Genomic DNA, 13,846 nt, shown 5'->3' on the forward strand with positions numbered 1-13,846 from the left:
AAGAGGGAGCTTTTACAAAACTCTCTGTACCCTCTGCTCAGCTTTTCTATAAACCTAAAAATGCTTTAAAAAAATAAATTCAAGGGATCCCTGGGTGGCTCAGTGGTTTAACACCTGCCTTCGGCCCAGAGTGTGATCCTAGAATCCTGGGATCGATTCCCACGTCAGGCTCCCTGAATGGAGCCTGCTTCTCCCTCTGCCTATGTCTCTGCCTTTCTCCCTCTGTGTCTCTCATGAATAAATAAATAAAATCTTAAAAAATAAATTCTATTAATAAAAAAGGAACAAAGTACCCATACATGATAAAATATAGATGAACTTTAAAATACCATGCTAAGGTACTCGCTTTGGCAGCACATATACTAAAATATCATGCTAAGTGAAAGGAGCCAGGTTAAAAAAGCCATATATTGTATGATTCTATTTATATGGAATATCCAGAGCAGGCAAATCCATAGAGACAGAAACAGGTTAGTGGTTGCCAGGGGCTCGGGTGAAAGCTGGAAATGAGAAGGGACTGCCTAATGTGTATAGAGTTTCCTTTAGGGCTGATGAAAAAAAATGTTCTGAAACTAGACAATAGTAATGGTTGTACAATGAACTAAGTGGCACTAGATTATATACTTTAAATTTTATAGTATGTGAGTTATATCTCAAAAAAATTTTTTTCCTGACTTTGAGGGCAGCATATTGGTAGTCCTGTAGTATGCAATGATCTGGTACCTTAAGAATCTATTACCATGAGACAAAAGCTAAGGTCAATTATTCTATCAGTGCCCTGCAGCATTTCTCATGTCTTTCACTGCAGTCTTTTTCGAAGAGCAGACATTTTAATATTTTAAAGAGAACTAGGATTTTCACTCAAATGATAAACTGCCACAGTGATTTTTTAAAAAAGATTTTACTTATTTATTCATGAGACACAGAGAGAGAGTCAGAGACATAGGCAGAGGGATAAGCAGGCTCCCCACGGAGCCCAACACAAGACTTGATCCCAGGACCCTGGGATCACAACCTGAGCCAAAGGCAGAGGCTCAACCACTGGGCCACCCAGGTGCCCCAACAGTCTTTTATGATTCATATGAAGTGCAAGGTCATTTTTTTTTAAGATTTTATTTATTTATTCATGAGAGACACAGGAAGAGAGGCAGAGACACAGGCAGAGGAGGAGACACAGGCTCCATGCAAGGAGTGGGATGTGGGGATCACCCTGAATCACACCCTGAGCCAAAGGCAGATGCTTAACTGCTGAGCCACCCAGGCGTCCTGAAGTGCAAGGTCTTAAGAGTTATGCAGTTTCAATGTTTATAAAAAGGTGAAGACAAATAGGTCAGAGATCAAATCAAACATTGCATGTCACAGATGTCAAGAACAATAGAATAAACTTCCAATTTTAATACATGAGCTACATAACCCCAATGGGTCAAAACATATCTTATCCATGAAAACAACACATCAAGTAAATAATCTCTCTATAGAAAATCATTTATAACTCCCTTGGAAACTGAATTCATAATCTTTAATAAAGCTTGTTATAATGATGATGAAACACTTTCAAATAAAGAAAACTTTAGGGCATCCCTGGGTGGCTCAGTGGTTTAGCGCCTGCCTTTGGCCCAGGGTGTGATCCTGGAGTCCCAGGATTGAGTCCCACATCGGGCTCCCTGCATAGAGCCTGCTTCTCCCTCTGCCTGTGTCTCTGCCTCTCTCTCTCTGTGTCTCTCATGAATAAATAAATAAAATCTTAAAAAAAAAATAAAGAAAACTTTAAAAAGGCCTCAGGAATCAACCTAAAAGATTTTCCACTAGCCAAAGTTGGCACAAGTTCAGTAGCAATTATAATAACTACAATGGATTGGAACACACCAAAAATACTTAAATCCGTGAATTTATAATGATACTCAGAAAACAAAGCAACTCTCTCATTGGTCACCTTTAGGGGATGCTAAGAGAACAACTCATTTTTCCAAAAACTGATAAATAAGCTGAAAAAAAAAATCAAAGTATCTATCCTGTTTTTCCTTTACAAACTGTACCTCAAGATAACCAAATAGTTGATAGGAAATGTCTTTTTTATATAAGTTTTACAACTAATAAAAATGAAAGACAGAATTAGAAAATTATCATATCATTTTTGCAATCCCTAATGAATTAATGGACTTTACACAGTTGTATTCAGTAGCTGATAATATCACAAAAAGAATACCAGATAATTATATACTTCATGACAGAAGTATATACCCTCACCTATGAAGTAGTCTTGCAAAAAACAAACCAACCCAAATCTAATCAAGCTTCAGCTAACTAGTAATTCATAAGAACAGGGGAAAATGTTAAACATCTTAGGAATGTCAGGAGCAAAATCCAAATTGTAAGAAACTATTCAAGACAAATGGCCTAGTTTCTTTAAGGACAATAGAAAATGCAAGGAAAAAAAGAAGGGGGAACCTATAGATCAAATAATATTTAAGACAAATATCGGGCAACCCCAGGTGGCTCAGCGGTTTTAGCACCTGCCTTCCGCCCAGGGCGTGATCCTGGAGTCTCAGGATGGAGTCCCACCTCGGGCTCCCTGCATGGAGCCTGCTCCTCCCTCTGTCTGTGTCTCTGCCTCTCTCTCTCTGTGTCTCTCATGAATAAATAAAATCTTAAAAAAAAGACAAATATCAACTGTATAATGTCATATGAAATAAGCCAGAGAAAGACAAGTACCTTATGATTTCACTCATATGTGGAATTTAACAAAACAAATGAGCAAAGGAGAAAGGAAAAAGACAAAGAGAGACAAGCCAAGAAACAGACTCTTAACTGTTGAGAACAAACTGATGGTTACCAGAGGGGTGAAATAGGTGATGCTGATTAAGGAGTGCCATTGTTGGGACGCCTGGGTGGCTCAGCGGTTGAGCATCTTCCTTCAGCTCAGAGTGTCGTCCCAGGTCTGGGGATGGAGTCCCACATTGGGCTTCCCTTGGGGAGCCTGCTTCTCCCTCTACCTATGTCTCTGCCTCTCTCTGTGTGTCTCTCATGAATAAATAATTAAAATATTTTTTTAAAGGAGTGCCATTGTCAGGATGAACACTGGGTGATGCATGATATTGTTGAATCACTATATTGTACGCCTGAAATGAATATAACACTGTATATTGACTATATTGGAATTAAACATTTTTTAAATTTTTTAAAGATTTTTTATTTATTCATTTGACACAGAGAGAGAAAGAGCACAAGCAGGGGGAGCGGCAGGCAGAGGGAGAGGGAGAAGCAGGCTCCCTGCTCAGCAGGGGATTCAACATGGGACTCAATCCCAGGACCCTGATCATGACCTGAGCTGAAGGCAGAAACACAACTGACTGAGCCACCCAGGTGGCCCTTTAAAGGTTTTATTTAACAGATAGAGTGAGAGCAGAAGGAGGGGAAGAGCCAGAGAGAAGCAGACTCCCTGCTGAGCAGAGAGCTCAACATGGGGCTTGATCCCAGGACCCTAGGATCATGACCTGAGCTGAAGACAGACACTTAACCAACTGAGCCACTGAGGCTCCCCTGGAATTTTTTTAAAAAGACAAATATCGGGATCCCTGGGTGGCGCAGCAGTTTAGTGCCTGCCTTTGGCCCAAGGCGCGATCCTGGAGACTCGGGATCGAATCCCACGTCGGGCTCCCGGTGCCTGGAGCCTGCTTCTCCCTCTGCCTGTGTCTCTGCCTCTCTCTCTCTGTGCGACTATCATAAAAAAAAAAGAATAAGGTCATTCTCTTTAAAAAAAATAAATAAATAAAATAAAATAAAATAAAATAAAATAAAATAAAATAAAGACAAATATCAGGATCCCTGGGTGGCGCAGCGGTTTGGCGCCTGCCTTTGGCCCAGGGCGTGATCCTGGAGACCCGGGATCGAATCCCACATCGGGCTCCCGGTGCATGGAGCCTGCTTCTCCCTCTGCCTGTGTCTCTGCCTCTCTCTCTCTCTCTGTGTGACTATCATAAATAAATAAAAAAAAAATTTAAAAAAATTAAAAATAAATAAATAAATAAATAAATAAATAAATAAATAAATAACTTGTTCTTGATCCCACATCATATCCCTCAACTAATTATTCCACTTCTGTGTTCCCTTGTATAGCCAAAAATTTTTTTTAAAGATTTTATTTATTTATTCATGAGAGACACAAAAAGAAAGAGGCAGAGACATAGGCAGAGGGAGAAGCAGACTCCATGCAGGAAGCCCAATGTGGGTCTCAACCCTGGGGAACCCCAGGATCACACCCTGAGCTGATGGCAGATGCTCAACCACTGAGCCAGGGCTGCCCTATAGCCAAATTTCTAAGGAACGGTTCTTACCTTCACTATCCCTTTTCCCTCACATATTTCCTTTTCATCCCAACTCAGTCTGGCTTCCCTCCTCCCCATTCTCTTGAAACTCCCCTAGTTTAAGTGATCAATGAGTTCCATGTTGCCAAACCTAACAGATATTTCCTGCTTGCTTAGCCTGTCAGTAGCATTTAGCACAGCTGATCATTATTTCCTTGATTACTACCCTTTCTTAAATTCCAAGACATCATGTTCTTCTTTCTCTATTCAACCTCTAAACATTGAAATACCCCATGATGAGTCTTAAACCTTCTTCTATTCTCCATACACATTCTCTAGTTAGGTGAGTTCACCCATTCCCAGCACTTTAAATATTATTTGCTTTGTCTCCCAAAATTTACATCTCTAACCTTGACCTCTCTCCGAAATCCAGATTTGTATATCCAATTGCCTACTAAAAATCTCATATTTAAATGTCTAGTAGGTATTTTAAACTTAATATGTTCAAAACAGCATTCTTGATTCCCTCTCCCCAAGCCATATTTCCCATAGTCTTTGCTCTTTCTCTCTCTATATATATGTATATATATATATATAGCACCATTGTCCACCCAGCAATAACTTAAACCAAGGCTAAGTGTTATTTTTGAATCTTCCCTTTCCTCATCTCTCATATTCAATTATTTTTGTAAGTCCTGTCCTGTTTACCCACAAAATACACCTTGACTGTCCACTGTCATCCTCCTAGTCCAAGCCACTCATTCTCTCTTATCTGGACTACTGAATAGGCTTTTAATGGGTGAGAGTCATATTTTAAAAATAAGTATTAGATCAGGACACATCCGTGCTTAAGATGCTTTCATGAAAACTGACAAGCTGATTCTAAAATTCTAAATGAGAATAAAGGGCTAAGAATAGCCTAGACAACTTTGATGGACAAAGAGGAAAGCAAACTGAAGGAGGGCATCGACTCTACCAGTTATCAAAACCTACTGTTAAGCCATGGTAGTTACAAAAGTGTGATATTGGTGTAGGAATAGGCAAAACAAAATAGGGAAACAGAACAGAAAGCCTAGAAACAGATCCACATTTACAAAGGTACTTGGAATATAGCAAAGATACTATATATAGGTTCCAAGGAAACTGGCTATCAGTATAAAAAATAAAATTATACCAAATCCCATCTTGTATAAAAAAATTTTCAAGTCAATTAGACCTAAGGTGAAGAGCAAAGCTGCAGAACTTTTAGAAAAAAAATTTTATTCATCAGTGTAGGGAAAAACTCCATAAATAAGACAAGAAAATCACAAATCATAAGGAAAAATAAGCTTAAATACCTTAAAATGAAAATTTTCTGCATGGCAAAGGATAATTTAAACATTTATGGGAATTTTTTAGTACAGAGAAATATAACAAAAAAACCCAAACATACAAAACAGTCTATAACTGCACCAATATTGTGAACATTAAAAAGAAAGTAACACTTATGTAGCCAGAAAATTCCAACAATACAGAAAAGTACAGAATAAAAGTAAAAGCCTTTCTCCCCCAGAGTTGACTGTTGTGATTTTTTACATAATTTTAGAATGTGGATATCAGCACATTAATTGAAAATATCTGGTTTACTGATAAAAAGTAAATTGCCAAATAATAGATATGTTCTTATACCTTAAAAAAATACCTATGTGTATATGTTTGTATAAGTAATGGGAAAGGTATGGAAAGAGAGGGAAGAATATTTCATTTTTTAAAGATTTTATTTATTTATTCATGAGAGGGATCCCTGGGTGGCGCAGCGGTTTGGCGCCTGCCTTTGGCCCAGGGCGCGATCCTGGAGACCCGGGATCGAATCCCACATCGGGCTCCCGGTGCATGGAGCCTGCTTCTCCCTCTGCCTATGTCTCTGCCTCTCTCTCTCTATCTCTGTGTGACTATCATAAATAAATAAAAATTAAAAAAAAAAGTTTTATTTATTCATGAGAGAGAGAGAGAGAGAGAGAGAGGCAGAGGGAGAAGCAGGCTGCATGCAGGGAGCCAACTGCGGGACTTAATCCGGGACTCCAGGATCAAGCCCTGAGCCAAAGGCAGGTGCTCAACTGCTGAGCCCCGCCCCCCCCCCCCGGGGTGTCCTGGAAGAATATTATTTTAGACACTTTAGCATTGTTTGAATTGTCAGAATGAACAGTTAATTTTGTTATTCAAACCGCTGTAACAAAACAAGGAAACAAAAGCAAGCAAAAAAAAAAAAAAATCTGCCATGTATCATTATAGCTGGAGAATGGAAGGAGTACATGCCCCCCCCCAACTGAATAAAATTGAATCAATATTTTTATAAGGGCAAGAAAAGTACAAAAGTGTGTCAAACCAATAAAGCTTTTCTTAGTTAACTTGTAAAATAGGAGAGCTCAAAGTAGTGTAGAAAAGAAAAAATAAACCTGAAATATTTGCATCAGTCTACACATACACATACCAAATCATTACCTTTGTTGGGGGTGGAGGCATTTCCAGAGGAAGGAAAGATTAATAACCTCTTTGTCATTCATGTAATGCTTGTTTCTAGCATGCCCTAGTTTTTATAAAATTTTTAAGATTTTATTTATTTATTCATGAGAGACACAGAGAGAGAGAACGAGAGAGGGAGAGGCAGAGACACAGGCAGAGGGAGAAGCAGGCCCCATGCAGGGAGCCCGACGTGGGACTCGATTCAGGGTCTCCAGGATCACGCCCTGGGCCGAAGGCGGCGCTAAACCTCTGAGCCACCCGGGCTGCCCAAGTTTTTATAAATTTTAAATAATAATTTTTAAACAGCAAAATCATCTCATCCCACAAATAAATGGTACTAGAGAAAGCATGAGAGGTAATTTTTTGTTATGGCTATTTGAGTATAGGCTCTGGACTCGAGAGTCCTGGGTTAATACACCCTGGCTGTGTCCCTTTGGACAGGACCCTAAACCTAATCTTAACCCATTTGTAAAATAAGCACAGTAACAGCATCTACTTTACAGGCTTGTTTCGGGGATTAAGCATCGCGGGGGGCGTCGGGGAGCATTTTACACGGGGCCTGAATGCTAGAGTAAATTCATTAAGGGTGAAAGCTGAATTAGGAATGCCGATAACTTTTCCAACATTTCTACTCCTCAGAAATTCAGAAAACAAGCTGTGTGAATCAGACCCCAGGTCCCAGGTGGGCTCAGCGGTTACTCAGCCGGTTCTCTCTAGCGCCCTGAGAGATCAGCTCTTTCGCTATTGCTTTTTACAATTTAGGCGCCTTTCTCAGCGTCTCTTAAAAGGAGGCCGCGCATCCAGATGGGTTTAAAGAAAATAAAATTTAAAAACCCACGTCCTTGAGGCGGAGGCTAGACGAAGCGAGGGGTTGATGAGGGAACATCCTTTCTCACTTTACCCTAAAGAGGAAAAGCCCTCCTGGGTCCGAAATCTCAGAAAACGCCGAACGAACGCCCTTGGCCTTGGCGCCTTCCTCAGAGCGCCGCGCCCTGGGAGGCGCTGCTCGGCTCGTCCCTTCTCCCGACAACGCCCCCGGGGCTTCCGTTTCCTTCCACCAGCTCAGGCTCCGTCCAGTTCTGTGCTTCCGGCCACCGCGTCCCGTTAGTCTAGTTTCTCCTTCTCCCCTTCGGACTCCGTGGGTCTCCTTCAGTTCCTCGCCCTCCTCCCCGGATCTCCGGTTACTTCACCGTCCTTTGCCTCCACCTCGGGGTAACTTCTGCCTCAGTAACTCCTCCTCCGCCTCAGGGACCGCGCCGCCGCCGCCACTCCCCCGCGGCCCCCTGAGGTTTCCTCGCCTCCACCTGTTTTCTGCCCTCAGCCTCAGACCCCACGCTCCCGGCCCAGGGCCTCCCCGCCCGGCCCTACCGGGCTGCTCCAGAGTCAACGCCCCCAGGCGGCGGACGCCTTCCTCGTCCAGATCCCACTGCTCCGCCATCCGCGGCCGCCCCTCACCTGTCTCGGTCCGCGAGACCGGCTGGCCCCCGCCAGGCCCCGCCCCCGCCGCAGGCCCCGCCCCCCGCGCGTGCCGTCGAGGCCCGGGGCCGTTATTGCGGTGACCGCGCGCCTGCCCGCCTCCGGAGTCCCGACGATGGTATGGATCCGGCCCTGGCGGGGGCGCCAAAAACACCAAAGCGGCGATTGGGGAGGCGGTGTGGCCGAGGATGAGGGCTATGGGGTTAGGGACCTGGCTCTGGGACATGGGGTAGGAAATGGCCCCAGTTTTGAAGGGTTTGCGGGGAGAGGGGGCCTGGCTCGGAGGAGCTGGAAGAATGAGCCTGCTTTGAAGGATGAAGGGTTCCAGTCCTGAAGCTTGGGGGGACTTCGGGTCTGAGAGGTGGAGGTGTGCCCCTTGACGAGGTCAAGCTCTTCATATCTCAGCGTTTGGAGAGGTTGAGTCTGAGACCAGGCAGTGGCCAGCGGGTGAATGGGGCGGGGAAGGTGTCCAGAGCTGAAGGACTGGGGTAGGAGGTGGGGGGCAGCTGAGGCATGATAGGGAGGGAGTTCCCCAGATATGAACCCTTGGGGAACTTGACTCTGAGGAGTTGATGATGAGATCGTTCTAGCTCTAGAAATTGACATGGAAGGGGAGAAGAGGTTCAGTGCGGAAAAGAGAGATGCTCTTTGGAATGGGCTGGAGATGATTATGCTAGGGCTACCCCATTTCCTGTAGTCAGTCTGTCAAGAAGCCTTTTGTCCTTCAAGTACTAAGCTTGCCTCTGACCGAGGGCTCTCCCCAGACTGGGATAGTTCTACGCTAACTGTTGTGCAATCTTTGGAAAGAAAACTCTAGAAAGAACAGCCACATCCTTAACCCTTACCCTGACTCCAGTAGGCATCTCTTAAGAGCCCACCTGTAGATGGGACATGTATGTGTAAGAAGGAGGCAAAATCTTGAGCCAGGACACTCTTGTCAAAGCCTATCCTTACTAAGAAAAAGAGGACTGAGAACAAAACTGTGGCTCACCTTCAAGGAGGAGGTTTTCTCTGGCAGCCAAAATCCGCACAGTAGGAGCACTTAAAATGAGCTGTCAACCAGCTGGTCACCTTTAAGGAGAACAGAAAGCAAAATCAAGAGTCCTTGCATATTTGCTTTCTGGTGGAGGTGGGGCTCTTATTTACCATTAGCTTATCGTGCTCAGCTGTAGCCCTGTTTAAAAGGACCAAGATTCAAAAGCCTAAATTAATTAGTTCATTAGATTGGCTATTTTCCCCCCTCTGCTTCTGCAAATCATGACACCATTTAAAAATCTGTAGTCTTTCTCATGGCCCCTTTAATTCTTCTAGCCTGAAATGTGGCATATATAATTGTTCTTCTTTACATCTGAATACTTAGACCAGGTTATGGTAAGAGAAAAGAATTCCACCCACTTCTTTGTTATGTGCATTTATTTTGCTTCCTCAGCTGTCAAAATAGAAGATGCAGGTTTTGTTGAAGTGGGCCTTTTCTCTCTAAGCAGTCATCTCTTACTTAACACCCCGCCTCTGCCACCAACATTTTAACACAAATTTTAAAACTTTTGGAAAGGTGGAAAGAACTATATACCCACTGCCTGGGTTTTACAGTGAACATCTTGCTGTATTTGTTTTATTACATATGTCCATCTGTCTATCCCTTTATCAATCCATATCGGGTTTTTGATGCGTTTCAAAATGTTATAAATATCAGCACACTGGACTCCAATTGCTTCAGAAGCATAATTTTTACTTAGCATTCAAAATTGTTTTATGGTTCTTTTTAAGGTAAAATTTTATATACTATTTACTAGCTCTTAAATTTTGTTTACAAGAGTAGTGCTCCTTGAGTGTTTATTTTAAATTCTGATACAGATGCTTTGTGTGTTTGATGGTTTGTATGTTTATATGTTCTACTTTTCTATAGTGTTGATAAGCTCGGCCATCTTGAAGCAAAATAATTCACTTATGAATAGATAATCTTCATACAAGCTGAGGAAGGTTAATGATCTTTGCTGCCTTTGTATATATAAAAAGGAAACCACAGCATTCAGCTATCCTGCTATGGCCTCAATAATGTAATGTCTCTGTAGGTATGATCCCAAGAGAGCTCTGCATATGCTCAGTGGGGTGGGAACACCTCTTAATAACTCTGTCTTTTTTAAGATTTTATTTATTTGTTTGAGAGAGAGAGAGGGAAAGACAGCAGGGGGAGGGGCAGAGGGGGAGGGAGAGGAAAAAGGAAAGAATCCCAAGCAGACTCCATACTGAGTGCAGAGCCCAACACAGGGCCTCATAACTCTCTGCTTTAAACGGCTTTATAAAGAAATAATTCCCATAGTACAATTTACCATTTAAAGTTTACAGTTCAGGGGATCCCTGGGTGGCTCAGTGGTTCAGCGCCTACCTTTGGCCCAGGGCGTGATCCTGGAGTCCCGGCATCGAGTGCGTTGGGTTCCCAGCGTGGAGCCTGCTTCTGCCTCTGCCTCTCTCTCTGCCTCTGTCTCTCTCTCTATGTTTATCATGAATAGATAGATAAAATCTTTAAAAAATAAAAAAAAATAAAAATAAAAAAATAAAAATAAAGTTTACAGTTCAGTGGCTTTTAGTATATTTACAGAGTTGTGCAACTAGTACCACAATTTTACAACATTTTCATTATCTGAAAAATTCCATATCTGTTACTAGTCACTACCCATTTCCCCCACAACCTCTCTAGGCCTAAGCCACTACTAATCTACTCTCTATAAATTTGTCTATTCTGCACATTATACATAGATGGAATCATGTAATATGTGGTCTTTTGTGTCTGGCTTCTTTCACTGAGCATAATGTTTCAAGGTTTCATCTGAGTTGTAGCATGTATCAGTACTTCCTCTTTATTGACAAATAATATTCCATTGTATGGATACACTACATTTTGTTCATTCATTAGTTGATCAACATTGGGTTGTTTCTAATGTTTGGCTATTATGAATAATACTTCTATGAACATTTGTCTGCAAGTTTTTGTGTGGACATAGGTTTTCATTTCTCTTGAGTTTATACTTAGACATAGAATTGCCGGGCCATATAGTAACTACATATTTAACATTTTGAGGAACTACTGAACTGTTTCCCAGAGTAGCTGCACCATTTAACACTCTCACCAGCAGTGTAAGAGAGTTCCAATTTCTCCAATCCTTGTCAGCTCTTGTTGTTATCACTGTGATTCAGGTGATCCTACTGGGTGTGAAGTGACACCTCACTGCAAGTTTTGATGGGCAATTCCCTAATAGCAAATGATGTTAAGTATCTTTTCATGTCCTAATGACCATTTGTGTATCTTTAGATAAATGTCTTTTTAGATTTTTTGCTCTCTTTTAAAACTGGTGGTCCATCTTTTTATTATTGAGTTTTAAGAGTTATTTATGTAGTCTAAATACAAGTTCTTTACCAGATATGTGATTTGCAAATATTTTGTTCCATTATATGGGTTGTCTTTTTACTCTCTTGATGGTGTCCTTTGAAGCACAAAAGTTTTTTTTTTTTTTCCACAAAAGTTTTTAACTTTGGTGAAGTTATATTTGTTTCACTTGTACCTTTGGTATCTCATCTAAGAAGGCATTACCTAATCCAAAATCATGAGGATTTTGTGTTTTCTTCTAAGAGTTTTTATATTTTTAGCTCTTATTTTTAGGTTTGGTCCATTTGGTGTTAATTTTTGTGTATGGTGTGAGGTAGGGGTCTAACTTCCTTTTTTTTTTATGTGGATATCCAGTTGTCCCAGCACCATTTTTTGGAAAGCCTATTCTTTACTCATTGAATTGCCTTGGCTCCCTTATCAAAATCAATTAACCATAAATGTAAAGGTTTATTATTCCTGGACTCTCAGTGCTTTGCCACTTATCCATTTGTTTTCCTTATACCAATAGCACACTGTCCCTATCCCTATAGCTTTTTAGTAAGTTTTGAAATTGGGAAGTGTGAATCATCAAATTTTATTCTCCTTGAGGTGCCTGGATGGCTCAGTTAAGTGTCTATCTTTTGATTCGGCTCAGGTCACGATCTCATGGGTTGTGGAATTGAACCCCATCTTGGGCTCCATGCTCAGTGGGGAGTTGGCTTGAGATTCTCCCCCTCTGTCCCTCCCCCCTTACTTTCCCTCTCAAATAAATAAATACATCTTTAAAAAACTTTTGTTCTCCTTTTTCAAGATTTAAAAAAAAACTATTTGGGGTCTTTTGTATTTCCATATGAATTTTAACATCAGGTTGTAAATTTTTGCAAAAAAAGGCAACTGGAATTTTCATAGGGACTGTGTTTAATCTGTAGTAAATTTAGAGAATATTGCAATCTTAAGTATTAAGTCTAATTGGTAGACATAAAATGTTTTTCCATTTACTTAAGTCTTTTAAAATTTCTTTCAACTATGTTTTGAATTTTTCAGAATACAAGTATTACTCTTCTTTTGTTACATTTATTCCTAAATATTTTATTCTTTTTCATACTATTGGAATAGAATTGTTTTCTTAATCTCATTTTTGGATTGTTCATTGCTAGTGAACAATAACCCAATTGAGGAGTGGCTCAGTTAGTTAAGCATCTGACTCTTGATTTTAGCTCAGTTCATGATCTCAGTGTTGTGAGATCAGGCCCCTCAACAGGCTCTGTGCTGGGGGTGGAGCTCGCTTAAGATTCTCTCTCTCCCTCTGCCTCCTGCCCAGTCTCACACACGTGTGCTCTCTCTCCCTCTCAAATAAATACATAAATAAATAATATTTAAAAATAAAAATACAATTGATATATATTGATCTATACTTTTCACCCTTGTTGAACCTATTTCTAATAATTTCCTAGTGAATTCTTTGGGGTTTTCTGTATGCAAGATCACATCATTTGCAAATAGAGATAGTTTTACTTTTTCCTTTCCAATATGGATGCTTTTTTTTTTTTTTAATATGGATGCTTTTTATTTCTTTTTCTTGCATAGCTCTGTTTTCATTCTTTTAGGAGGAGCCTGGCATGCCTCATGAATCAGCGGAGGATTTGTTTCATTTCAACGTTGGCGGCTGGCATTTCTCAGTTCCCAGAAACAAACTTGCTCAGTTTCCAGATTCCCTGCTATGGAAAGAGGCTTCAGCCTTGTCCTCTTTGGAAAGCCAGAGGCTCTTCATCGACAGAGATGGTTCTACATTTAGGCATGTGCACTATTACCTCTACACTTCCAAACTCTCCTTCTCTAGTTGTGCAGAACTGAACTTACTCTATGAGCAAGCACTGGGTTTGCAGCTGATGCCTTTGCTGCAGGTAAGATACTCTTGTGTTCCAGGAGTGATAAGTAACATAGACCTTATATCAATCACTAAATGTTATATCCTTTCATATATTGGTTGCTGAGATGACCCTCTTAATGGGGAAGTGTGATGAATGAGGTAAAGTAATAAATAAACTGGAAATGCATGTTCTGAATAAAGTATTCTATCCTGTCTCTGCCTTACCTCTATACCAGAAGCCACCACAGACCCAGGATGAGACTTAACCAACTGCTGAGTTGGTTCCTTGACTCTTGGAAATCCTATTTTAAGATTCTTCTTGAATCTTAA

The 13,846-nt window shown here is 41.0% G+C and overlaps 2 protein-coding genes across 20 annotated transcripts in view; one reads left to right on the forward strand and one right to left on the reverse strand.

Moving 5' to 3' along the window:
* The window catches only part of LRRC36 (leucine rich repeat containing 36), a 54,716-nt gene extending 46,423 nt beyond the window's left edge, over positions 1-8,293 (reverse strand). For all 5 annotated transcript variants that reach the window (XM_038538646.1, XM_038538647.1, XM_038538648.1 and 2 more), the window contains exon 1: positions 8,175-8,293. In XM_038538646.1, coding sequence (XP_038394574.1) covers positions 8,175-8,244 — 70 coding nt within the window. In that variant the 5' untranslated portion in view covers positions 8,245-8,293. The remainder of the gene's footprint in view (positions 1-8,174) is intronic.
* The window catches only part of KCTD19 (potassium channel tetramerization domain containing 19), a 32,305-nt gene continuing 26,358 nt past the window's right edge, over positions 7,900-13,846 (forward strand). For 8 of the 15 annotated variants that reach the window (XM_038538620.1, XM_038538621.1, XM_038538624.1 and 5 more), the window contains exons 1-2: positions 8,384-8,511; positions 13,254-13,550. In XM_038538620.1, coding sequence (XP_038394548.1) covers positions 8,398-8,511; positions 13,254-13,550 — 411 coding nt within the window. In that variant the 5' untranslated portion in view covers positions 8,384-8,397. Of the gene's footprint in view, positions 8,019-8,308; positions 8,512-10,188; positions 10,355-13,233; positions 13,551-13,846 lie in introns of those variants that run through there. The other 7 variants (XM_038538630.1, XM_038538632.1, XM_038538627.1 and 4 more) reach the window with 7 other exon arrangements.

Source organism: Canis lupus, chromosome 5, assembly GCF_011100685.1.
Source record: "Canis lupus familiaris isolate Mischka breed German Shepherd chromosome 5, alternate assembly UU_Cfam_GSD_1.0, whole genome shotgun sequence".
In the NCBI taxonomy this organism is placed as follows: domain Eukaryota; kingdom Metazoa; phylum Chordata; class Mammalia; order Carnivora; family Canidae; genus Canis; species Canis lupus.